The 26,529-nt window shown below is 39.8% G+C and overlaps 1 protein-coding gene across 4 annotated transcripts in view; it reads left to right on the forward strand.

The window, feature by feature from the left end:
* Positions 1 to 26,529, forward strand: part of DOCK10 (dedicator of cytokinesis 10) — a 200,373-nt gene that overhangs the window by 13,516 nt on the left and 160,328 nt on the right. For 2 of the 4 annotated variants that reach the window (XM_055300088.1, XM_055300089.1), the window contains exon 1: positions 24,165 to 24,335. The exons of the other annotated variants lie outside the window; for them this stretch is intronic. In XM_055300088.1, the coding sequence (XP_055156063.1) occupies positions 24,231 to 24,335 (105 nt within the window). In that variant the 5' untranslated portion in view covers positions 24,165 to 24,230. Of the gene's footprint in view, positions 1 to 24,164; positions 24,336 to 26,529 lie in introns of those variants that run through there. 4 annotated transcript variants of the gene reach the window in all.

Consider the following 26,529-nt stretch of genomic DNA (forward strand, 5'->3'; position numbering starts at 1 on the left):
CGAGACATCCTCCAAATGAAAGGAATTGGAAAAAATAAGTGGACCAAAATGTAGAGATGGGGTTCAAGGACAAAGAGAGATGTGAGTGAGGAAGAGAGTCACTGAGCAGGGAGAGAAATGAAGTGTGAAACGTGTTTTTTTTTTTTTTTCCTCTTTCAAATCGAAGTAGCACTGGGTCGTTAAAAGGCCTTTTTGTCGGGCTTGCTTTAAAACTAGTCTGCTTTTGGACCACTCTAAACCAAGGGGCATTTCCATCTGTGTCACTTTTGTTCTCTAATTTTTATTTCCTTAAGTCTCTCTGTTCTTCATAGCTGCCACACTTTGTCCCATTTTTGCCCACGCTGTTGAACAAGAATGCCCATGGATTTTGAGCTAAAGATTGTATATAACCACATTGTTCCTTTAGCTCTGAGATTGAGGTGGAGCGGAGCAGGTCTGTAACTGATGGAACCGGGCCAGAATCATCCTCAGGGTCTGATGTGACAGGCAGCGGAGGCTTTTGTTTGGACAAACAGACAAATGAACCAAAGAAAATTTCTAGAAATGTTGCCTCGACCAACAGCCCTGGAGACTTGTTTGCAAAGAAGTGAGGAGTAGAGAGTCTGATCACAAGTATATCTTTTTTTGCACAGCTGAAAACATAAAGAAGTTACACACTGTGCATGGGTTCACCACAAAAGAGTAAGCACCTTGCAATCACCTTAGTTACCCTCCAGGTGCTTTTCAGATCTGTTTTTGGGGAAAGTATATCTCATGTGATATACTTTCAAGTATATGTTTGTGTTTCAAGTTACTTAAGATCATCAAGATTTTAGACGACTTCCTTGAAGATGAAAGGATTGAAAGGAGAAACAGGATCGTGGAGATTATCACTGTGTAAATTTAAAAGTACCAGAAGAGGCTTGTGCCCTCAGTTTGGGAAAACTGCTTCTTCTTCAAACAACGGCTCGTTGTGTAAACAACTCGAGCAAAGCAGAGAGCCCCATCTCCAACTGAGACCAGGAGAAGTATAGAAATGGCAGCTGGAGAGCTTTGCCCTGGGGTTCTGCAGAGGACACTGGGCTTCTCTGAAGGCATTACCACCTGACGTTGGCAAGCCTTGCTTTCGTTTTACCTCCCCAACCTTCTACCTCAGTTTGGTTGAGGTTTGTGTGGGTAGATCTAGAGGCACATGTGTATCTCTGGCTCTGTTCTGCAGTCAAAGAAACTTTCTAACCTCCTGTTGTCTTTAAACATCCAGCTCCATTGTGTCCATGCAAGCACAGTCAATGTTTACATGTATGCACACCATGAGGTTGGATATGGACTCAACCAGGATGCATGCCGAAAACCAGAGTTGGTTTTTTTTTTTTTTAAGATTTTATTTATTTATTTGAGAGAGAGAGACAGCACGAGCAAAGGGGAGGGAGGAGGGAAGAAGGGGGATGGAGAGGAAGAAGCAGACTCTCCACTGAGCAAGAAGCCCAACAGGACAGGACGCAGGGCTTGATCCCAGGACCCCGGGATCATGATGAGCTGAAGGCAGAAGCTTAACCAACTGAACCACCCAGGCACCCCAGAGTTTTAAATGGAGCCCTGTGTGTCTGGAAAAAGTAATCTACTATCTCGTTTAGCCACCCCAGCACTGAATCTATTATTTTATTTAGAACCTTGTGAGGATGGAGCCAGTGAGGATACAACTTTTGTGGTAAAACTCATAAATCTTGGTAGATACTGTTTCTTTTAATCCCTTACTTCCTAGCAATAAATGTCAATTTATCACCATTTCACAGAGAATACCAAATACCCAGTACCAAGTGGATTTCCCAATACCAAATAGATTAAAAGGAGTGATGTGTTAAAAAAAATAAAAAAAAAAAAAAAGACCACAGAGGAAGCAAGAAATTGAGAATAGAGGCTGGGTAGTTTGCAAAAGGTGAGGACCTTGGATGGAGGCGAGCCTCGGCCTTCATGCTTTGATAGCAAAACCCTTTCTGGCAGAGAAGAGCTTACCCACTTAGTCCCAGAACCCGTTCTGCCTTGGATTCTTTTAGACTTAGACTCATATTCTTGCGGTTTAACGAATCCAAAACTTAGACTATTCTTAGTTCCTAGAGGTTATTTTCTGGCACTCTCCTCTGAATACCACATGGGAATTATTTCAGTCAGTAAAAATACTAAACATATCATTCTCTGTTAGCTTTCTCCTTGCCATTTTTGTTTCACACATGCTTGATTTCCTAGTAAATGTCCTCTTTTAGGTGCATGGTCGTGGTCATGATTTAAAGTTGTGTTACTTTCTCGGTGGTTACATGACTCCGTGTTCAAAGGTGTAGATTTAGATGAATCCATTCAAAATTCAGCTGGTGATTGCTATTTAGATCTTTCCCCTAAATGGATAATGAATAGGTATTAGAAAACTGCAGTTACAGAAGAGGAAAAATCAAGACTAAATAAAGCTTCTTGGCTTTCCTTTTTTTATTTTTTTAAATTGTAAAAGTATACACTACATGAATAGTTAAGTATTGCATGTCGGTAATAAGATAAATAGTGAATGTTTGAGGAGTTTTACTCAAATTTCTTCCATACATTTCCTCTCCCCTCCAGCATCCCTAGAAATAGTCATTATTAACACCTGCTAACAGTTTCTTTTTCTTTCTTTCTTTCTTTCTTTCTTTTTCTTTCTTTCTTTCTTTCTTTCTTTTTCTATCTTTTCTTCTTCTTCTTCTTCTTCTTAACAAAATGTGAGTTTTTGTAAGTGATTCAAGAGATCATTTTAATCACAAAGTTAAACATGATCATGACCTAGGATGTGTGGGCACAGAGCCAATTTTTTATTTAATTCCCTACTGTAATCTGATAGGCAGATCTATTAGGGTCACTGATATAACCTATTTTCTGTCACAGTCACCAAATAAAACAGCAAATTTCAGATAACTCATTACAAAATCATATTTGGGGTACATCCTAGCCAATGTCAAGCCACCGGGCAAACACCGAAATTTTTACTTATTATGTAGATGATCAAGTCATATGAAGGTAAACTCTCTAAACTGGAGATTAGAAGATGGATGGAACTTTATCTCTTTGATTCTAATGATTCATGTCCAATGAAGGGGATCATTTCATGAGTTTCTACTTGTTCTAGCACTTACTAGATTTTAGACATAAAGGACTTTCCAAAGGTATTGACGATTCCTGCCTTGTTATTCACAGATGTGGTTACATGTGACCCTCTATTTTTTACCTGAATATCTGCTTTAGGATGATATTTATGTCCATGAGCTAGCTTGTGTTGAAGGGTTTATTTGTGTTTTTTCACAGCATCAATAAAATATAATTGGTCATAAGCCCAACAAGTGTTAAAGTCTAGTCCAAAGAAACTTGTTACAGAGCCCATTATTCTCTTTGTCACACTTAGCATTCTTCTGCATCTTTTCAATGAGAGTTGTTCTGCATTTGTCTCAGGAATGTTGCGTGATAACTTCTCAGATTTAAAGCCTGTATGATCAGGGGCACCTGGAATGCTCAGTTGGTTAAGTGTCAAACTTTTGGTTTTGGCTCAGGTCATGATCTCAGGTTCCTGGGATCGAGCCCTGCATCGGGCTCCACGTTCAGCAAGAAGTCTGCTTGAGATTCTTTTTCTCCTTCTCCCTCTGCCCCTCTCCCTGCCCACACTGGATCTCTCTCCCTAAGATAATAAATAAATAAAATATTTTTTAAAATATTAAAAAATTTAAAGCCTGTATGATCAGTTTTATGATTCATATAGCAGAGGCAGTAGTCTTACTGATGTTCAGAAGGAGGAAATAAACACTTAAGAGTTCTAGAGAGTAGTAGTAAAGCAAACATTTCCCTTTTTTCTTTTTTTTTTGCCCCAGGAATTACATTAACAGTTGCAGAAAAAAATAGAAATTCAGTGTTACATAAATTTTAAAAGGCCATGTGATAGTTACTTTGTATATTTAAAACAGCATGTGTTGTATGGTACCAGTGCAAAGAGGCCATGCCTTTATATCCTTCTATAGTGAATGTCAAGCAGGAGTTAGAGCCATGACCCAGCATCATTCATCTGTGCTTTCCTAGCTGCCCACGTAATTTTTACTACTCAGGAATATGCAGGCCTTTCAAAAATGTCTTTTAAAAGAATTTGGAGAGAAAGAGCAGGCTGAGAGTAGATTGATGTATACACTCAGCACTCTGTGTTTGCCAAATATCAGAAGGCGTCAGAGAGTCTGTTGTGCCCACTTGTGTTTTTCCAGGGTAACGTTAATCAATTAGCTCAATTCTGTTATAGATAGTAAGTAATTACATTCACTGGAAGCCACAACGACATGATTAATAATGCATTCCAATTTCCAAAATTAGCATTTCACTCTACTTAAACATGTCTCTTCGAAAAGTACGTTTTCTTTGTATATAAGAAACATGGTTGGTTCAAAAATTATTTCTCTGAAAATAATCCTGTGGGAAGGAGAATATTCCAGCCTTATATGATACCTAGGGCCCTTCCTGCATAAATGAGTATAATTCACATTTCTTCTTTAAGCATTTTGAAATAAATTCTTGAGAAATGGCACTTTAAACTTCAGAATTAAGCACACTATATGGAAGTTTTACAGCAGCCGGTTAAATTCTTAATAATTATGGAGCACCTGCTGTATGAAAGTTCTGAAACGAAGCTCTTTCAAGGACAGGAAGGTAATTAAGGAACTCTGGATCTAAGAAGATACCACAGCAATGGAGCAGTCCTAAGGGATTACAGCCTAAAGAGAAATAGGTAATTGCCACAAGAGAAGCATGAAGCAGGTGCCATGAGATTTCATCAGAGGGATACAGAAGACAAGAATCCATCCAAGAAGGTTGCATTATGGACTATATAAGGATCATATTGGGAGGTGAGGGCAGAAAAGTAAATTGCGTACTTGGATCTGAACATTGACCTTGCCGTGGAAGAGTGTTTAACAGTACCTGTTGTTGGGCATGCAATCAGCAAACATTTGTTTTCATATTTCCTATATGCCAGACTCCACTCTGTCTTCTACACAACATGATATTTGAGCACTTTTAGGGTTCTGGCTAGGTCTCCTTAAACTTGGCACACACTGTGAAGTTAAAGCACTTGACATTGAATAGGCCATTTATCACATACACTTAGGAGGTTGAATGATTATATTTTGGGGAAAATGTACATCACCAGATCCAAAAGTGATTATTTTTTTAAAAATCAACCTAATCATCTAATTTTGTTCTAAACAATTAAGAAGTTGATTAGTAGAAGTTCTTATTTTCTACCAAAAGAGTTTCCCTTTTCTCTGCTGCAATAATGTTGATATGAGCCATCAGCGAGAAGTATTTTTGCTCTGGACATTCACACTAGAAATAATAGGCAACAAAAGTGGGCAGCACTGCCCTATGTCTGTCCACTTAATTCTGAATTTTTTCCCTCTTCTAGTCATATATCAGTGAGGTATAGGTTTTTATAACACTGCTGTTCTTCCCTTCTAAGAGAGAAGAAAAAGAAGAAATGAAAAGAAAAGGAAAGAAGAAAAGAAAGAAAGAAGAAAGAAAGAAAGAAAGAAAGAAAGAAAGAAAGAAAGAAAGAAAGAAAGAAAGAGAAAGAAAGAAGAAGAAAGGGATTTCTGCTTTCTTGAGGGCATATTTCTGAGAGGGGAGATTTAAATGTCAATTTGTTGAAATATTCATAACCAGGAATCACCTTCCTTAGAAATATTTGAAGGCCAAGGTTTAAACCTATGGAAAAATCATGTTTTATTCCTGGCGCCTCAGTTCCTATTCTTCTAGAACTACTCAAAAAGGAATTATTGATTAGTCCGGTGGTAGCTATTTCAGAGATTTTCTTTAAGGATCAGACTCTATTAAAGAATCATTCGCATTTAGAAAATGAACAACAGATTACATTTTAACTGTTTACCAAATATCTTTTGTATTTATAGCAATTATCATTTAGAGTTTTTCTAATTCATTTGAAATTCAGTGACTTAATTTTATTACATCCATCTGAATACAGGTAGCCTTCTCAATTTTAGCAAGGAAAGCACCCACCAAAGGCTTCACATCTAACCTGCAGCACTCTGCATTTCAGTCCTTTCAAATATAAACTTTAAATAGATATTTTGAAAATGTAATATTATTAAATACTACATCTGAAACTAATGCTGTACTATATGTTGTCTAATTTAATTTTAAAAAGAAAATATAATATGCAGGATGTAGCTCTTTGAATTTCAGATCAAATTGCAGAAGCATGATGATTCTGAACCAAATAATCTGTGGGTCCCTGAGACCCCTCCAGTTGGATCTCACACCAACCACACACACTCCCAAGTGCCTCCTTGCCTTCTTGAACATCTCTGTCCCATTTTCCACTGCTCTGCAATGGGTATAAATATTATATTATCTCCCAACATTATTTATACATTAAACCATGCTTCCCAGGCATTATTAATAGGTTTTGGAATAAAGAGTGATAGATACCTTCCAGAGCCAAATAGTTCTTTCCTGAACAAAACCATATAGGAGTAACCTGTGCTCCCTACATGCAAGCCCAACTTTATTAAATGTTATAGTAAGAGGATTAAATCCAAACCTGGGCAGTTGCTAATTGTTCATCGTTAATCATATATTAAAATAATTTGGGAAAATGGGCTTACACCTGCACTAGAGAATTTCAGAAATTCATTATAACTTTGTCTTTCCCCCATCTCCACCCCCCTTATCCTTACTGCTATTTTTGAAATTAAAATATTCTATTCTATAGTTACACTATTTTAAACTTTTCAAGTACTTGTCTTCACAGTTTAAGAAAAGCTGAGGATAATGCCAGATTCCCCCTGATATTCTTCATCTTCTTCCTGATTCTCTACATTTTTTCATTTTTTTTTTTGGAGGGTGGAGTTTGGTGTATGGCCCAGCTGACTATTGGAACAGTGAGACTAAGCTATAAGCATTTGTCATTTATTACAAAAGATGTCAGCAAACAAAGTGTTGGCATCACATTTGGATTATACTCCTAGGACAGTTTAAAAGTTGTGTGGTTTAATGTTGAGCTCAGAGAGGCCAGAAAGGTAGTTGACTGAGAGATCGATCAATGGGTGCCGTAGAGGTGATTCTCTGCCCAGCTTCATTCATCCTAGCAGGGAAACCGTGACTGTGGTAATGATGGAAAGGCTGAGAAAATGGTATTGGTGCTTTGGAGGGAGGATTTCTGGGATAAGTCCATTACTAAATAATCTCCTCTGACACTAGTAGGAAAAGTGTCAGTACAACTACATGTTGCTAGAGAGTGTGAAGTATAGCAGAGTCGTCTCTTGACCATCTTTCAAACTGTAAGAAAAATGCAGCCATAGCATACCTGGAAATAGTACTATGAACTCACTCAATTATTTGAAAGACTTCTGCAGTCTTTCATCATGACTTACATGATTACCAGTACAGGGAAGCTTCTATGAAGAAAAAGAAATGGTGTTCTCATAGTTTTCCAGGGATAAGTGGAGAGAAGAAATGAAAACGTTCATTAATCTTTCATAGCTGTACTCCTCTAACATAATAGAGTCTTGGAGTTATCAAGTGTCTTTAAGATTATTTATGATCCCCCATCCTTTTTTTATTGAATGAGGTGCTGACTTTCTTATCCAGATCTGTGATATGTTCTAAAAATGCATGGAGGGGATAATTTTAAATATATATATATAATTAAGTTAGTAATATCATGATAACCTCTTATATTAAGGCTCTTGTGATCTTTCTTTCATCATTAATATAAAACTTCTACTTGAAGAATGTTGGTTTTGTCTTTCAAAACAAATACTTTGTCACTTCTTAAAGATTTTGTTTAGCATCATCTTTCCATCATTTACATGAGGAGGTGATGAACCATGCCACTAACTGCCACACCAGTTTTTCACACAAGCTCTGAAATGATTCTAATTTTAAGAAGTCAGAGAAATGTCGTGTGCTCTAATGCTTTCTGTGGGTTAATCACTGCCAGAAATATTCTCTTGCCCATCCACTCAAGAAGGGGGTGTCCCGGTAGGAATGTGAGGACAGAAACTCGATTTTATTACTAGATAGCAGTAATAAGTTATCGATGCATATTCACATCTGGGGAATTCTCAGGAGTAAATTATTGATCTCGTATATACCTTGGTTAACTGCAAAAAAAGTGGCAGCAAATATCTTTAGCCTTCCTGCTTAATGCAGAGGGACCAAGTAAGTCTTAATCGAATTCCTAGTTACAATAACCTTACTAAAAGATAGGATCTTGAATGTGACTTCAAGTCAAGGGCTTCCAACTCAAATGCTTCCCAGTCACATGGGCTAGACAGGGAGACAATAGGATCAGTGGGGAGCCTGGTAAATTGAATGCTCGGTCCATATAGAGAGTGTGGCTGCTGCTCTACTCAGGCAATGGACAATGTTCCCATGTCCGAAAGTAGGATCCATATCATCAGATCTTGAATTTTTTTTAAGAGAAACAGTAGCCAGGGATGTTATGTAAAACCTTCTTATTTTAAAATGCAATCAACTAATTCCAATATTATAAAACATTAGTGGCCAAACGACCCCAACAAACATTAGTGGCAGAAAAATATCATTGTGGGACCAAGTTGAACCATGGGCTGATGGTCATTCCCCTACAAGTTTTTATGAGATCTTCACGTTCATTGAGTGTCCAACTTGAGCCAATGAGGATCGCACTGTCTGTAATACAGTGTATTTGACTGATATGGGTATAAAATGATTCTGATGCTAATGTAAATGCATGGTTAATGATCATAACCATGACTTTGAAAAATGTATACTGTGACTCTTAATTCAGAAAGATTTCCACAGATATAATTAAATAATACCAGGTCATATTACCCTTTCTTGGCTATAAAAATAGCAAAGGGGAACGTGGTGATAGATATCTGACAATTTTCAGCAACAGAATGCAAGTAGAAAATATGGAAACTGATGCATCGAGAGCAATAAATCCTTTTAGAACTCTGTTTACAAACCGGACTAGAGTATCACCAGCCATTGCAGGGAAGAGGCAGAAGGCAGGGATAGAGGGAGGGCTCAGACGTCCCACGTTTTTACCATAACTGGGTCATGAATTATTTCTATGCTGACTACAGTGCTTATTCAGTGCTTACTACACAACCCTGAAAATCTGCCCCTGCCTCATCCTATTAGGCTGAGATTTCACAGAGGCCCAATAAACCCAAAGCCATGTACCTAAATAGATGTTATCTTTTGTTCAGTTTTTTTTTAAGATTTTATTTATTTATTCTATAAGAGACACACACAGAGAGAGGCAGAGACACAGGCAGAGGGAGAAGCAGGCTCCATGCAGGGAGCTCGATTTGGAACTCGATCCCAGGACTCCAGGATCATGCCTTGGGCAGAAGGTGGTGCTAAATTGCTGAGGCACCCAGGGGTCCCCCTTTTGTCCAGTTTGAGCAAATTGTGTTAAATATTTAAATTATATATCTCCCTTGCTGCTGTACACAGAGTCTTGGTTATGGTGCTCTGAACTATCATTGCTGGGAGAGGTGGATGATGCCTGGTACTCATTCTGGGGCAGGAGCAGGGCTCAAAAATCCTACTGTGAAGCCTGCAGTCACCCTGGCAACCAGCCACGGTGCTGCCTTCCCTTCCTTTTAGCACCAGTGCAACCTGGCATCTGCCCTGATTCAGACATCTTCCCATAAACTCCTACAAATTCTATTTACCCTGGAAAAGATGCCACTGTCATTTTCTTTATTCGAAAATACTTTAGAAAAAAAAAGGGGGGGGGATCCCTGGGTGGCGCAGCAGTTTGGCGCCTGCCTTTGGCCCAGGGCGCGATCCTGGAGACCCGGGATCGAATCCCACATCGGGCTCCCAGTGCATGGAGCCTGCTTCTCCCTCTGCCTGTGTCTCTGCCTCTCTCTCTCTCTCTCTGTGACTATCATAAATAAATAAATTAATTAATTAAAGAAAGAAAGAAAGAAAGAAAGAAAGAAAGAAAGAAAGAAGACAGAAAGAAAATGTTTTAGATTCTGTCTCCCCAAGTATCTCACTGCATCCACAGGGTTGCAGAGACCATTCCCCCCCAGACCGTGTGACTGAAAATATAAGTGCTCTGTAAGAAAACACTTCTATGCAAAAATCTGTGTGGAAAATACTGCCTAGTACACATTCCTCAAAAGATTCACATTGCACATTGGAAATCTAAAGCCCTGAAGAGTTCTTCAGTGAGGACACCAGCTTTGCTTTGCTCAATCCACTGTTTCTCAAGTTTATTTGGCATTGGGTACCTCTTTCTGGAGCACTAGCTGACTCTCGGATCAGGAAGCCCTAGAGCAGAGTTGGGGAAACACTGATGTTGTCAAGGGGGTTGCCATTTAAGACTTCTTTGTTGAGGAATGACATGGTCAAACTTGGCATTAGACAGGAAGATTACTGCAGTGACAGGGATAATCAAGAGAAAATATGTAATCAGAATTTAATGATGAGTGGTAAAGGAAGTTGAAAATGAATATTTTGTTTCTGATTTTATCACCTGGGTGATATTGACCTGAAGATAAAGTCATGTGGAGTAGTATGTGGAAAGAAAAGTAATGAGCTAATTTTTCTTATGAGCTGGCTTGTTTGATTTTAGTGATTAAGAGAATACTTGGGATACTTGGGAGGGGTACCTGGGTGGCTCAGTGGGTTAAGTGTCTACCTTCAGTTCAGGTCATGATCCAAGTGTCCTGGGATGGAGGCCCGAGTCAGGCTCCCTGCTCAGTGGGGAGTCTGCTTGTCGCTGTTCCTCTGCACCTCCCCCAGCTCATTCTCTCTCTCTCTCAAATAAATAAATAAAAATCTTAAGAAAAAACACAATACTTGGGGAAAAAATAGTGAGATTTGTATTGGTTTGGTTGCAAATCTCCCATGACAGCACTTGCCAAACCCTCTCTTCTAAGCTCTCTAAAGGCAAAGAACTTGTTTTCTTTTTTCTGATTATTCTAAATACTTAGCACAAATACTGTACTTGTTTTCAGAGGAGAAATGGTTGCAAATGTTATATGATTGCAAACAGAACATGGCTTTATCTCAGTCAAGGGGAATAAAGCTTGAAGGTGGGAAAAGCCCATCAGATTGAAGGAAGAATTCAACCACAGGCCTTAATAAGCACAGGAAGGAGAAGAGCTTGGGAACCACAATGTGCAAGACTTGGGGAGTGTTTGGTATAAACAACAATGTGTTCTGCCTTTGGGTCCTTCTTCTCAAGGCTCCAGTCCACGTATATAGTCAGGATGCCTGTTTGATGTGCTCTGGAAGGTGAGGGGGTAGACGAGATGTCCCCCGTAAGAAAATCAAAGAGTATCAGTAAAACAAGTGGGTGTGGAGATAGTGCCAAAATTCTTTTCAATGCTCCATTTATAAAAGATGTCAAGGACAATGTCATCCGCGAGAAGGCACAGCTGTTTACTTTTGAAATGAAATCTAGCTAGGAACAGGGAGCAACGGACAGGTAGCAGCTCTCCTGGTATACCATCTGGACCCAATAGGGAGAAAGGCAGCTGATTGCAGCTCATCTTTCTTTTCCAATTGGCACTTGAGGTGAAAAGAAAAAAAGAAAAGAAAAAGAAAAGAAAAGAAAAGAAAAGAAAAGAAAAAGAGAAGAGAAGGGGAGGGGAGGGGAGGAGAGGAGAGGAGAGGAGAGAAAGAAAAGAAAAAAGAAAAGAAAAGAAAAGAAAAGAAAAGAAAAGAAAAGAAAAAAGAAAGAAAAGAAAAGAAAAGAAAAAGCTTATTTTTTCAGCCCAGTCATTAGTCTATTTGAAATGGATAATACAAATTGTTTTATTTAAAAAACACAAAAACAGGGCATCTGGGTGGTTTAGTCAGTTAAGCATCCGCCTTTGGTTAGGGTCATGACCTCAGGGTCCTGGCATCCAGCCCCATGTCAGGCAGTCTGCTTCTCCCTCTCCCTCTGACCCTCCTCCCCGCATGAGCACTCTCTCACTCTCACTGTCTCTCTCTCTGCCTCAAATAAACAAATAAAATCTTTAAATAAATAAATAACACAAAAACAAAGAATTTTAGATATGAGAAAAAGCTTTAGGACAATAAGGTCCAGAGAGGTTACTGTTTTGCCCAAGGTCACTGGGGCAATCAGTAAATGGACTGGTTCTGGAACACAGTCCTCCAATCTGCCATCCGCGCTCTTCTCCTTGTGAGCACAAATGCTCTCTGCCAGAAGAACAAAGGAAATGCCTTCCTGATGGAAGTCTCCCCTCAGTAGTTATGGGCACAGAAAGATAAGAAAACTCAAAACTGTTTACTGAAAACATAATCCTGAATGCCAACCAAAGCAAGAGAGATGCCAACTATCAGTGCCACCAAAGATCTTTAATGGTACCGAAGTAATAGATCTCCTTCCCAGTCTGTGACACCCTTGCAAAAGAGGGCAAAGTCAGATTAAATGTCTCCTTGTCAGTGTACTGTGATACCTTGCTGTGGCCTTGGAAAGTTGTGGAAAGAAAGAAGGAGAAGACAGAGAGAAATAAAGCGCCGTGCCCTTTTCTCCTGTTCACAACCTCAAATTGGTAATTATAATGTTGGTATTTGCCACATGCCAGTAGGAGACCCAGCACAGTGCAGACATAAAGACGATACTGTTTATTGCTCTGGGAATTTACAGTCCTGCTTGGGCAGAAAAGTAACCATGAAAAGATAAAAAAGCATATGATACTGGTTAAATCTTGGCTTTCTTAACTTCCTTGGCATTTGGGTCTTTTGTGTGGGATGAAGGGAGATGACAGAAATAGGATAATTGGAAGCTTTTGTAGTTGTGCACAGTGGGGATTTGAAAATGAAATGTACAGTGTTTGCCAGGCACAGCAAGCATAAAGAGGTCAGTTGTGGAAGGATCCAGTGTGCTTTGGAGGGGGTGCCATTTAGCCTAATTGTCCACATCCAGGCCAATGAGGTCCTCTGGCCACTCCCTTCATTTTGAAATATCTTTTCCCTTTCACTGCCACTTTTAAAGCTGGTGCCCTTCTAATCCCCCCACCCACTTCTCCTGATGTTCAGTACACAAACATCTAGGAACATCTGCACCGTGGCATGGTGCCATACATGGTGGCAGCCCAGCTACGATCACTTACCTCCTGAATGCAGCTGCCTCCTCATCAAACTTGTAGCTAACGTCCACTGAGCATTTTATTCTATTCTAGGTACTGTGCTGAACTCTTTATATAAATATTCTTTTATGGAGCCTCACAGAACTCAGTGCAGTAGGTGCTGTGCTTATCTTCTTTTTACAAGTGAGGAAGGTCAAGTTCAGAGAGGCTGGGTAACTTGTCCGGAGGCTCACAGCAAGCATGTGGGAAGGCCAGGAACCACACAGAGGCCCACAGACTCCAGCCCCGTGATCTTACCCACAAGGGCAAACACCACACTCTCAACCTCACCCTTCCCACTGTTGAAATGTGCTTGCCTTTTGTGCTGTATGCGCTCTGAGTTAGTGAAGATGATAATGGCTTCAGATGTTTTTTTCCCCAGCAAGTGATTGCTGTGTTTTAATAGCAGACCAGACCAGAAGCAGAAACCCAGACCCTAACTAATTCCAGTAGCAGGACTTAAGGCATGGAAAAATGAGAGAGGGGAATGACTGGAAAGCCAGTAGCCTTGAGGTTCTTCCAACCAACTGACTGTCAACTTGGCTTCTTGGCTTTCAAGAGGAGCTAGCCCTGGTCTGGAGAGCAGCCTCCATTATCTGCCAGCAGGTCACTGGGCCTGAAAGCCATCATCAAGGAAATACTGAGGCGGAATAATCTGCATTAGGATTTGGACCAAAGATTTCTCCAGCAGGAGTGATTTTTCCCTCCTCCCCTCACCCTCCAGAGGACATTTGGCAATGTCTGAAGACATTGGCAGCTGTCCCAGCAGGGTGGGGTGGGGGATTTACTCCATCTAGTGGGTAGAGCATCCTGCAGAATGAATGACCTGGCCCAAAATGTCAGTAGTGCCGAGTTTGAGAAAACCTTATTTGTACTATAACTGAGGAACAAGTTTGACCAGAGTTACAAAAGTCTAAGAGATGGCCAATAAAGAGGAAATGAAGTGAAATGGGGCCCATCTCAGGCCCAGTTTTCAATGGCTGGTTTCCCTCCAGAGTTTTTTCCCTCTATCCCTCGTATGTTCAAGGTGGTGTGACTGGTTAGTTACTTCTGCCTGGTTGAGTATACATAAGGGAAAGAAAACATGTGATTTTATAAATAAGACTTTAGCCTAGTGTAAAGAACAATTTGCAGTAGGAAGTGGGGCCCAGGGGTCACTATTATATGATTTTCAACAAAGAAAACTATTTAGATGAACCAGCTTCGAAGTCATGGTTTCTCAAAGTGTTGTCCACGTAGCATCTTTAAATGAATCACCTGGATGTTAGTTAACAAGTCAGATTAGTGACCATCAGGCCCCCTGAAGTCCTAGAGAGGTTCCAGGAATCCACGACTTTCAAAGTCCTACCATTTCCCAGGCCTGACTCACAGCCCCATGTCTCTATGGCCTCATGTTCTGGACTCCTGTTCTTCAGTTGACACCTAGTTCCTGTCTTCTTGTGTTTCCATAGATTGTCTGATGTGTTCCACCCAACCATCTCTCATGGGGACTGCAGATGGGCAGTCTGTCTTAATTCTCTCTCTGTCACTCATACTTGGCATGGACCAGGACCTAGGAATGTTTGCCAAAGAATCGGAGCCTCTCTGCATTTGTTCCCATTCTCATGAACCAGATGAAGTAGATACTGGTACCCCTGTCAGAACTTGTCCAACCTTTGCTCGTTATTGCACTCCTTCCTGTGTACCTTACAAGAACAGATAGCAGAAGGTTAATTTGTCCTTTAATTGGGGACCTTGACCTATCACACATCAAAAGGTCAACAATTTATCACCGTGCATGCAGCTCAAGAAGGAAAGCCCAACGATTAATTCTCTGCAAAACAGAAAGAAGCTCTTGATTGAAAAAGCCAAGACCCTTCCATTATTCTCCAGTTTCTACCATGCAAGGCATTAAGGACTTAAATCAAAGTATGCTATTAGCTTTGCCTCCTCCTGGCAGAGGCCCTAGGAAATTTGAATGCATTGTGACACCATTAAAGAAATGTTTGTGGGCAGACTATGCAAAGAGTTCATCTAGGCTATCAGGTCGACCAGCAAACAGTGTTGGTCTGAAGAGTTGGTGGTATGTGTGCTCAGGGTTTGGCATTTACGTGACAATTTGTCACCTTATCAAAATAGCTTGGGTAAAATTGCTTCATTGCCCTCCCTTTGTAAAGACACATTCTTCTGCAGTAAAAACCATCACAGAATAAAATACATGTAATTCTGATGTTATATAAATTAACCTATTTTTCCATTACAGCTTCACAGATTTAAAAGACCTTGGCCCTCTCCATAAAACTGTGTACAACGTGATTTTCAGGGTAATTATTAAACAGTGGGTGACGGTCATTGTGAAAGCAAGGTAATTAGCAATTGCAATGACTATAGGAGGCCAATTGTGGGTGCTTGTTTTATTTTAAAAGAAATAACTCTTGTGTGTAGTTAACTTTGCCAGCAGTGGGAAGCCGGCATGGGATCCAAGCCAGCCAGCAGAGAGAATGCCCGTCTCTGGGGGAAATGGCTGTTGGGCAGTAGTCCATGAGATCAAAGATAATAGCATTGATTCAGAGTCCCTCAACTCCCATCTTCTAGGAGGCTGTGTTTGAATGTCTTCATCCGATCATTTGTAAAAGAAATCATCTGCTTCAATCCAGAATGCCTTTCAGTCTTTAAAAGATAGAGGGAAAATTGTCCAGGAGAAAATATGTTGACTTGGGGTTGATTATTTTTTAATAGGAAAACAACATTAAGTAAAGAATTAGCTGCATGACTTTTTAAACAGCATTAACAATCCAGCTATATGTGTGTGTGTGTGTGTGTGTGTGTGTGTGTGTGAAACATAAGCCTAGAACATCATCTAATAGCTGTGTGTGTTTGCATTGTTATTGTCATGTTTTTATGCTCTGGCTCTGGCCATGGTGTCAGGGGAGTGTGGGTTAAGGCATGGTCTCTGTAAGAATGAATGCTTGCCTCTTAGGAGCTCCCAGCTTTCCAACAGACCAAGCTAAAGTTGATGTCTTAAGGGTGGCTGAATGTCTTTACCAAAAAGTAGGAAAAACTTCTGGATGGGTGATAAATACCTAAATATCCAACAGGACATTAAGAAAAGGGCAAACATTAAAGCCAGTGTTCCTCATTTCCTATATCATGTGTATTAAGATAGTTATTGGTGAGATGTATGAGGGCCTCCAGCTAAATGTTTTTCCTAGTAGAAGTTTGTGAGCCAGTGATAAAGTCCACAATTGAGAAGAAAAATAAAACTATCACTTCTTCACTGATTGCTGTTAGATTCTAAGATGGGCTCATGAGACTGTAAGAAATGAGTTTTTTACCCCCCTTCACTCCCATGTCAAATCCTGATTAAGTGGGAAACTTTACTCCCTGAGACTTATTAAATTCAATAATATAAAAGGTATCATTACAACTTGATACATGTTTAAAGGGCTATGAGTGGAATACTATAAATTTGTTCAATATAGTAAAAATCCTTTATGCCTATGTACATGCACACACACAGCATACTCACAACAAACACACATGATGCACACAGCACCACACACACTCACACGCACACAACTGCAGTCTGTTTCTATTTTCGGCAAGTCTACATTCTCTGTCCGTGAAGGTCATATTACATGGCTCTCTTTCTTTTCCATGAAATTTCTCAATATTTTATATTAAAACAAATGCTATTTGCAGTGGAAGTTGGGGCACTGGAAGAACTATTCTATTCCACAGACATTGCTCTACACTTAGAAATAAAAGAGTTTTTGTTGTGTTTACATTTAAACTCCTCAATGCTCCCCCAGGGCAACTCTGGGCTGTTCTGTCTTCACCTTTGTAGCAGGAAGTAGTGAGCCTCAGCAAAGAGCACTGCTGCCTGGGGCCAGGCTCAGGAGGGACCACAGTGAAGTAGGAAGTAGCTATGTGTGCTTCACTTCCTTTAAATAACGTGGATGGTGGTGAGCCAGACCCAGAGATGTAGGCTTGCTTTGTCCTATGTGACCAAAGCCATGCAGCACACAAACCTTCAGGCAAAGGGGAAATCTATTGGAAATGGAAGAGGAAAAAAAAAGAGTTATCTTAATATCCTCTTACAGGGAAGGAGTAAATGCAGCTCCTGTTGATAATCTTAGCAAGGAGAATAAGTGGAATAAAGATGGAGTCAAAAAGCAGCATGAAAGCAGGTGGAAATGCACAGGTAACTGCTCTACCAGTTGCTTGAATTAGGCTCTGCAGATTCAGGCATGACATCATGGGTAGCTGTCTAAGACTTAACCACCAAGGTTTCAGTGACTCTGTATTCCTAACAGTGCTTTTTGGAGCATTTTTATCAAGTTGGTTCAGATACAATGTCAATGAAACCCAAGATTCTGTCCTCTAATTTCTGAGATTTGGTGAAGATGTCATTTGCCCATCATACAGCCTATTCAATTATTGTGCAAATGGAATTAAACATTTTAAAGATGACTTCATAGAGGCGCCTACGTGGCCTGTCAGTTAAGTGTGCAATTCTTGGTTTCAGCTCAGATGGTGATCTCAGGGTTGTGAGGCTCCACTCAGCAGGAGTCTGCTTGGGATTCTCTCTCCCTCTGCCTCTGCCATTCCCACGCATGATTTTTTCTCTCTCTCTCTTTATCTCTATCTCTCTCTCAAATACATAAATCTTTTTTAAAAGAAAAGATGACCTCCTGACTTGCTACCTTAGCTTATTGCTTTTGTTTTCTGTGTTTATATGTCTGATTACTTCTCCATCACTATACATCTTCAGATTTGTCTCTTTGATTCTGCTGTCCATCCCCACAGCTATAATTGTCTTTCTCACCCATATCTCATTGCTGGCTTTTCCCAGGAAAGAATCTATAAGCCAAATTTCTATCTCCTCTCACTCATTTCTTAGCACAACTGCAACCTGTGTCTCCACTGCTCAGTGGAAGTGACACTCAAAGGCCACATACTGTCCTCACCTAAACCTTTTTCTCAGTACATTTATGATGTTAAGCTTGTTTTTAAAAGGTGAAGCACAGAAACCAAGATGTAATCCAGAATAAGACTATGTGGGGGACAGTTTTCTAAAGATGTTGCAAGACTCTGTGATTGTTCAATCAACCCCTTTTTGCTAGCTTAGAAAGAGACCACAAGCCAGAAATGCAGGCAGCCTCTAGACACTGACAGCAAGGAGATGGGGACCTCAGTCCCGCAACTTCATGGAATTGATTTCTACCATTAACCTGAATGAATCCAGAGCCAGGTTCTTCCCTAGCATCTCCAGAAAGGGACACAGCCAATACTTGGATTTCAACCGTGAAGCCCCTAACAGAGAATCACATTGTACCCCATACTGTGCTCAGATTTCTGACCCACAACAACTATGAGATAACAAATGCGTATTGATTTAAGCCACCAAATGTGCAGTAAGCTGTTCCAGCAGCAATAGAAAACTAATACAGACAGAACTTTTTCTCCAATTTCTAACATCTTAGCATTCAAATTCCTGTTTCTTCTAAAATATGGTTAATATTTCCCATTTTAACAAACTTCCAAATATCCAGACTCTTATCTATCAATCACAAACTTACTTTCTCTTCCTGGTCACTATGGAGCCAGACTTTAAATGCTATGAATATGTAGGTGTGTCTGTACATAAATACAACCTATGTAGACTTAATAAATACTTACCATATTCAGCAAATGTCTATATATACATACATATAGGAATTATGTGTGTATATGTAAAATATATATATTGTTCCTCAATGCCAGGTACTAACACTTATTATTTCACAATAACCTTATAAGCTATATACTCACTGTTCCTTGAATATATAAAAGACAGACAGAGGTCAAGTAATCTAATCATCTAATAGATGGCTAAAGAGGATTCAAATATAGATCTGTCTGGATTCAAGACTGCAAGATCCTTATTTTTCATCTTGTTTATCTTTCACACTGAACCTTTTTGGACATTTAAGTCCTACATCCATCTCTGCTCAGATGCCATGTAGCACCTTCCTTGAACTCCCTACGTAGTGCATCTGACTGCCGTACTACCTTGGCCTTTATCCCTGTGTCCTCTCAACTTCCTAAATGGCCTTCTATCTATCATATGTAAAAAAAAAAAAAAAACAAAACTTCAAGACTGTATTCTCAATTCTGTACTATTCTGATCTCCAAAAATTCAATTTAGACTTTTCAATGTTAACCCTTCTGAAGACATTCATCTTCACTTCTCCAGCCCTGATTCTTTCATGAGTTCCAAGCACATATTCAACAATGGTGCTGGAATGTCCATTTTCCTATCTTCTTGACCCAAACTTCAATATCTCTACATCAGCATTAGTAGGAAGAGGAGTCCTCTCTACTTACTATGTCCCTCAGTCATAGCATCCATTTCCTTGATGGCAAATTCAGAAACCTGCTGGCATCTTCGAATCTCCCTTCTGGTTCAAAGCTTGGTCTCTGAACCTGGACTGTCTTCATTGAAATCCTATTTGTGCTACTTATTTTCTTTTGGACTTTGGACCAATTGCTTGACTTCTTAGGACCCAAATATCTTCCTCTATAAAACTGAGGTGATAATAACAATAGTAATGATACCTAGTCCACAGTGTTACTGGTTTAAAGAAGGTACTGTAAATTTATATCAGCACCCAGGATCCAATACGTGCTCAATAAGTTTCAGCTACCAATCACTTTCCATTTGATCGCTGGATCTTCATTTGTAATCTCAGTGAAATCTATGATTATGTTTCTGTGACCAAGTTTTCTACCCTCCACCATTCTGTTATTACCTGAGTTAATACTGCTACCAAATGAACCATCCAAAGGCATTATTTTAATTGTAATTCAAAAATCCTTCAAGATTTCCCATGGCTTTTGGGATATAATGGAAACTTCCTTATCTTGGCATTCAAAGTTTTCTATTAATTGGACCTGGCTTCTATTTTCAGTTGTTTCTACCTCTCTTCTCCTCCTCAACCCTGACTATAGACAGGATGTACTTTCTACTTCTTCTTAAACACTCTGTTTTGACTACTTCTTACCTTTTGTAATAAGTGGTTATTATGCTTACTGTGAAACGTTTAAATGTCATCTAATTTATCCCCACAGAAATTCTCTGAGGTGGCCACTGTGCTATCCTTAATTTATGAAGGATGAGAAACCTGAGCTGAAAATATACAGTTAGGAAGTGGATTCAAATCCTTTTGAATACAAGCTGATTCCATATCCCATGATCTTACCATTTTTTCTTATTCCTTCTTCATGCTACATGAAGATGAAAAAGGCATAAGATAGAATGTCTTCTAGATACTCTTTCCTGGAGTATTCTTTACTCTTCTTCCACATATTTGACTCCCACCTATTAATCAAAGCCTTCCTTAGGTTCTGTCTTTACTATAAAAGCTTTCCTAGATTCCTCCAAACTATAGTGAACTCTTTTGTCAGCTACAGGCTTCTTAAGGCTAGGAAGGGCATTGTGTATTTCTCATGAAGCCAGCAATGCCTTGAGTATACCACTTAATAAATTCAGATCATGTGTTGACACCAGATCTCTTTACTAATGAGCTTGACAGTGACTTCTGGTGGTTGAGCCAACTAATCTCTGATTTCCCTTTATTCCTATTCTTGCCCATTGTCCTAGGTAGGCTCTTTAAAAATTCTCCAACACATTTCTGAACTTAAACAGAAAATGAATTTATTGGAATGGTGTGGGGTATCAAAGAATGCCAAAGAAACAGACTTGGTCTGAAATCAAGGAAGGCATAAGCCAATGGAGGTCTCTAGTGGTGCCATCTCATGGAATGCCATACTCCGTGCTACAGGATTTCCTCCTTCTTTGCAGTCACCCCAAGTTATGTCTATCTGACATCCCCATATGTGGCCTGGCAATGCCTCCTTCTGCCAGTACTTAAGGAAGCTGCAATCAACAGCTAAGCAAGGAGATAAATGAGTCATTCCCACATTGCAGAAGTCAGGGGAGTGGGAGGGACTCCAGGATAAAGAACTGTGGTGCCCAAAGAGGAATAGAGGAGACATTAGATGCAAATATTAGAAAGAGAGGAAGTCACACAAGAGTTGCTCAATATTATAAAATGCTTCATTACCAGACAACATTCCTATCTTTTAAACTCATGAGTTAGAGATTTAGGCTACCATGGATAAGAGGGTCCAGAGATTGACTTCCAAGATTTGTGACCTCCAACCATGTACGCACATTTTCTGAATACTTACATCTTGCTGAAAGGGAGTCTGTAGGTTTTATTGGATCCTCAAATGGGTCCATAATCTAAAAAGGGTTTCAGAACACTATTTTCAGCTCTTAAAATAGAAATGTAATCTTATCCCAGGAAATCAGATGACCCAGAGGCAGACTCTGATAATATTGTAAAAGAAACAAGTTAAATCTGAAAATTCTGCATGTGCTATGATGTGGCTGCTCTTTTAACAGATGCCAGAGAGTTAGTTAGGGGGTAAAATCTATTCGGAGTTAAAGACATACAGTGAAATTGCTAACCATTCAGTGACCACAGATCAAAAGGGCTTCTGTATGGAATCCTTATTTACCTAAGGTAATTTTAAAATAATGATACAGTTTACCTCCCCATTTCTTACTTTTATAGTATCTTGATATTTTTCTCATAGTTCTTGAAATAAGCTTCCTTAGTGTCCACACTTTGACAAGGAATGATCAGTATCTCTCCTTCTCTATCTTACATAAATCACTGCATGACAAGGTAGAGACAGATGAGTGGCTCAAGTCCGGAGTGTATGGATGTGCTTCAACTAAGTCTGGTTATTTCTGGGGCAAAGGGAATGGCCCATCAGTAAAAAGCAGCTGTGATGAAAGAGAAGGCTTATTAAATAGGTAGATTATATCTACTTAGGCCATAGTTATTGGACAAGCTGGTTAAGTGAGAATTTTCCTGAAGATCACCACCTTCATACAAAATCGAGGACTGCGTTTATAAAAAGTGGCTTCTCAAGGTCAAATGTGACCATCTTATTTCATTTTTCTGTGGCAAAAAAAAAAAAAATGGGGGGAAGAAGGCCACAGTTTTATTTTTTTAATTTTTTTAAAGATTTTATTTATTCATGAGAGACACAGAGACAGTGTGTGTGTGTGTGTGAGAGAGAGAGAGAGAGAGAGAGAGAGAGAGGCAGAGACACAGGCAGAGGGAGAAGTGGGCTGCATGCAGGAAGCCTGACATGGGACTCGATCCCAGGTCTTCAGGATCACGCCCTGGGCTGAAGGCGGTGCGAAACCACTGAGCCACCCAGGCTGCCCCACAGTTTTAAATTGATTGTCAAAGGAGGCTTTCCGAGGCAGAGACATTTGTGAGAAGACCTGAAGTAAGTTAACGAAAAGCCACAGAATATCTGGAGCCACTCACTTCTGGATTGCACGTTGTCACACAAGGGGGCCACCTTGCACCTGCACCGTTCAACGTGTTGAGCACCGGAAAGAAGTCAGGGCTCTGAAACAGAAGTCTCCACAAAACCACACTAGATTGGCTCATGGTCCCCCGTTGCCCTAACACTCACTCCTCCTTCAAATATTTCTTGTCTCATGCATTTAGTAGAAAATATTTGACTATAATCCCATAGCCTATGTTTATTTATAAAAATTATATGGTTCTTGTCAATAGCTAATATTTCAAAACAATATACATAGGGGACAAGGTTCATCGTTAAGCATAATAAATGTAAGTCCCTCATTTTTTTTCTTTTCTTTTTTTTTAATAAAGATTTTATTTCTTTATTTGAAAGAGAGAAAGAAACAGCCAAAAGGCATGAGCAGGTGGTGGGGTGGGGGGAGCAGCAGAGGAAGAAAGAGAAGCAGACTCCCCACTGAGCAGAAGCTCTAGCCCAGAACCCTGAGATCATGACTCGAGCTAAAGGCAGACACTTAACTGACTGAGCCACCCAGGCGCCCCAGTCCTTTATTTTTTCTTTCATTAAACGTAACAGTTACTGAGAAACTTCTGGATGCCGAATACTGTTGTCATCACCAAAGACATGGTGCTTGAAACAGAAAAGATTCTCTCTCTTAGGGAGCATAGAGTTGAGTGCAAGAAGACCAATCATAAGTCACATAAATAAGTTAAATGTATATTATTGTCACATGCTAGTAAGTGTCATGGAGAAGAATAAAATGGGAGGGAGAATTCAGGTGGGTTTGAAGGGGGAGTTGCACTTCTGAATTGCCCCCAGAGAAAGTGAGTACAATTTAGGGAATTAACTATTGGACTGTTTGTAACCATTTGGTATACGGAATCAAGGTGTCTGTGTCAATATCTATTATCTTAAATAGTAGTAGAGTACAATTTATTTAGCTAACTAGGGATCCCTGGGTGGCGCAGTGGTTTAGCGCCTGGCTTTGGCCCAGGGCGCGATCCTGGAGACCCAGGATCGAATCCCACGTCGGGCTCCCAGTGCATGGAGCCTGCTTCTCCCTCTGCCTGTGTCTCTGCCTCTCTCTCTCTCTCTCTCTGTGTGTGACTATCATAAATAAACTAAAAAAATTTTAAAAATTTAAAAAAATTTATTTAGCTAACTAATATGAATGGAATTCTAATTTCTCCTTGTGGCCTAAGTGATCATCTTGGAAGTCGATGCACTTAATATACACTTGTATGAGCAACTGCTTGACACAGACTTCTCAGACCCAGGTATATTATGGAAGTTTTCCTTTGGGATCCAGACAGGATGATAATGTTTGGTGGCTGTTTCGGTGGCAGTCATGGAGCCCTAAATCAGCTCTGTAATTCAATCTTGACTTGGTTCCATGGGTGATTTTACATCACATTTTTTATTTAGCTATGAGCAATTTCTCTTAGATGTCCAAAGCCATATAGTGTTTTTGTCTTACCACTAGGTGATTAGGGAAGATCTATGCACAAGAGCGTATCACAACAGCTGGTAGTGACAGGAAGCGGTACTTGCTGGTTTTCTTTTGCTTTCTGTTGAGTTATATTAATGTAGCATGAGCATTTCCCCTTTTACCAGAGGAGGTTGTCTTCAGCCTGGTGAAGCTTCAGAAGGAAGGTGTTTAACAAAATTGGTGTTTTTAACTATTTTGCAACTCAGAGACTCAAGTAACAGGATACAATGAGCTTCAGAGGAAAGGTTTTTAAACGGGAGTCCAGTGAATTTCGAAAGAAGAGAAGAACAGTGAGGAGAACAAATCAAGAAGAAATCCACAAATTTAGCTCTGTAGGTATCCTGATGTCCATGTTTGTTTCTCATCTTTTCTTCAATACTTAAAAAAAGAGAGATTATCCCTGGGTGGTGTTCTCACAGAGCCTCTGGGCAAGGTCCTACATGGAACAGAAGATTCTATTTGGCACATAAATATCCTCTTTTACTTACATCATTATTTTCAAATTATTTACACCATTATCTTAAAACATATTGAAAGGGGAGTTAAGTAGTTTAACTATTACTAGAGTATTACTAGAATATTTTCATTTTTTAAAGAAAGCCTGCTATCACCTCAATTAAGACCTCAGTTTATGACTTGTATATAATTGTGGGGTTGTTTTTTTAATTGCTGTTCTATTTTGATTGCATATCACTCATTTGTTTTAAAATTCTTAGAAAGAACAGGCCAAATTATGAAAGAAAGTGTAAATAAATATTGGATTAAATGAGCCAAGTAAGAAAGTAAAAAATAGTAAGTTTTAAAAGTTAAAAAGGCTTGGTTTGTTTCCGATTAAAAAAGTTTCTGCCTTATTATTGTTTGCAAACAAAATAAGTGCTCTGCAAAAGTGTACATTTTTATAGAATTCTAGATGTCTGTCTGTAAGAACTACCATGACTGAATGTCAGAGCCTCTTGCCGGAGGGCATCAGTGACTCACATGTAATGTGGAAAGCCCATGTTATATGATAAGTGGCTATGCCCCCATGATCGGGGTGGGGGTGGGGGGGCTCTTCTTAAAAAAACGTTCATTTTACAGAGTGGCTCAGCGTTTACTTGCTTTCTTCAGGGCAGGGGTTCTCAACCTGAACACTATTGCCATTTCAGATCCAAGACTTGTTTCTTGTGCCACGCTGTCCTGGGCATTGTGAGTTGTTTAACAAATATCCTTGGCCTCTATTGCAGACATTCGCTCCCCAACTGTGACAATCAAAAATATCTCTAAACATTGCCAAATGGCCCCTGGGGCAGGGAGGGTGATTGCCCCCATTGAGAACCCCTGCTCTAGGGATTAAGACTTCTTGTTCATATAAACATCTTTAGAAACAGAGGGACTTTTAAAAAATTACATATATGATAGTGTAATGTAATGATTATTTATGAATAGTCATTCAATGAATATGAATAATCAAAGTAGTGAATAGTCACTTAGCCCCTGATAGGCCAGAGTCAGGTAAAGGAATATTATATCTTAAGTGGTAGTGGTTGTTTTTATATTTACCGTGTATTTGGTGGATATTTAATGTGAACAGATCATATCAGAGGTCTGGCTTGTAGGACTGGTGCCATGTTGCTGTTTGATTGGTTTCTGTCTGTATCTCGGTGACATATGTCTCCCACTGGGAAACACAGGCGAATAAGTCCTTCAACCTTCTTCCCATGTCACCCCACCCAGCATTTCATAACTGGAATATGCAGAGTCCTAAAACCAACCTCCTGATCCTCAGGAGGGTCTCCAGTTGTGGTCTTGTCTGCTGGCTCACAAGCACCTCGTCAGTTGTTTACCATGAGCCTGTTAAAGAGTATAAGTGTTTGAAAAGCATGATTGGTTCGGGATTATTTTAACCTTTAGAACAGTCCAAAAAATAGAATTTCCCAGTTGCCTTTCTCTCAGTGGCATTTAGAGGTTACACAGATGATGTCAGTGTGAGATTGACTTTTCTTGTGACATGGAAAGGAGACAGCAGGCAGGAGAAGAACATGTCTATCTCACACGGACCACACATACATCCTGGCATTAGGACAGTCCCCAGTGTCTCCCCATATAATGAAGCTGATCACTCTAGGAATTATCTTAATTGAATTTGAAGGTATTGCTACTGAGCACAGTGGGAAAAGCAGCCAGTAAGGAGAGAGTTTTCCCACAGCATTCAGTAACTATGCATTCACATTTAATTAAGATCATTCATACGGTGATTAGCTTTCTTCTGTGGAAGGCACTGGGGACTCCCTGCTACTGCTGCTGCCTTGGTCTTCCTGAGATAGGCCTATCTTCTTTCCCAGGTTGGCTCCTCTGTGGAGCAGGGGATTGCTCAATCCGTCATAAGTATTACACGGTGATGTGATTTTTATTTAAAAAAATAAGAGAGAAAAAGAGAGAGAGAGAGAGAGAGAGAGAGAGAGAATCCCAAGAAGGGAAAACATTAGAGTGCTAGAGATCATCCTATCTGACCTCCGTCTCACCTACTGCCCGGATGACCTTGGGTGG

Source organism: Nyctereutes procyonoides, unplaced genomic scaffold, assembly GCF_905146905.1.
Source record: "Nyctereutes procyonoides isolate TBG_1078 unplaced genomic scaffold, NYPRO_anot_genome, whole genome shotgun sequence".
Classification (NCBI taxonomy): Eukaryota; Metazoa; Chordata; class Mammalia; order Carnivora; family Canidae; genus Nyctereutes; species Nyctereutes procyonoides.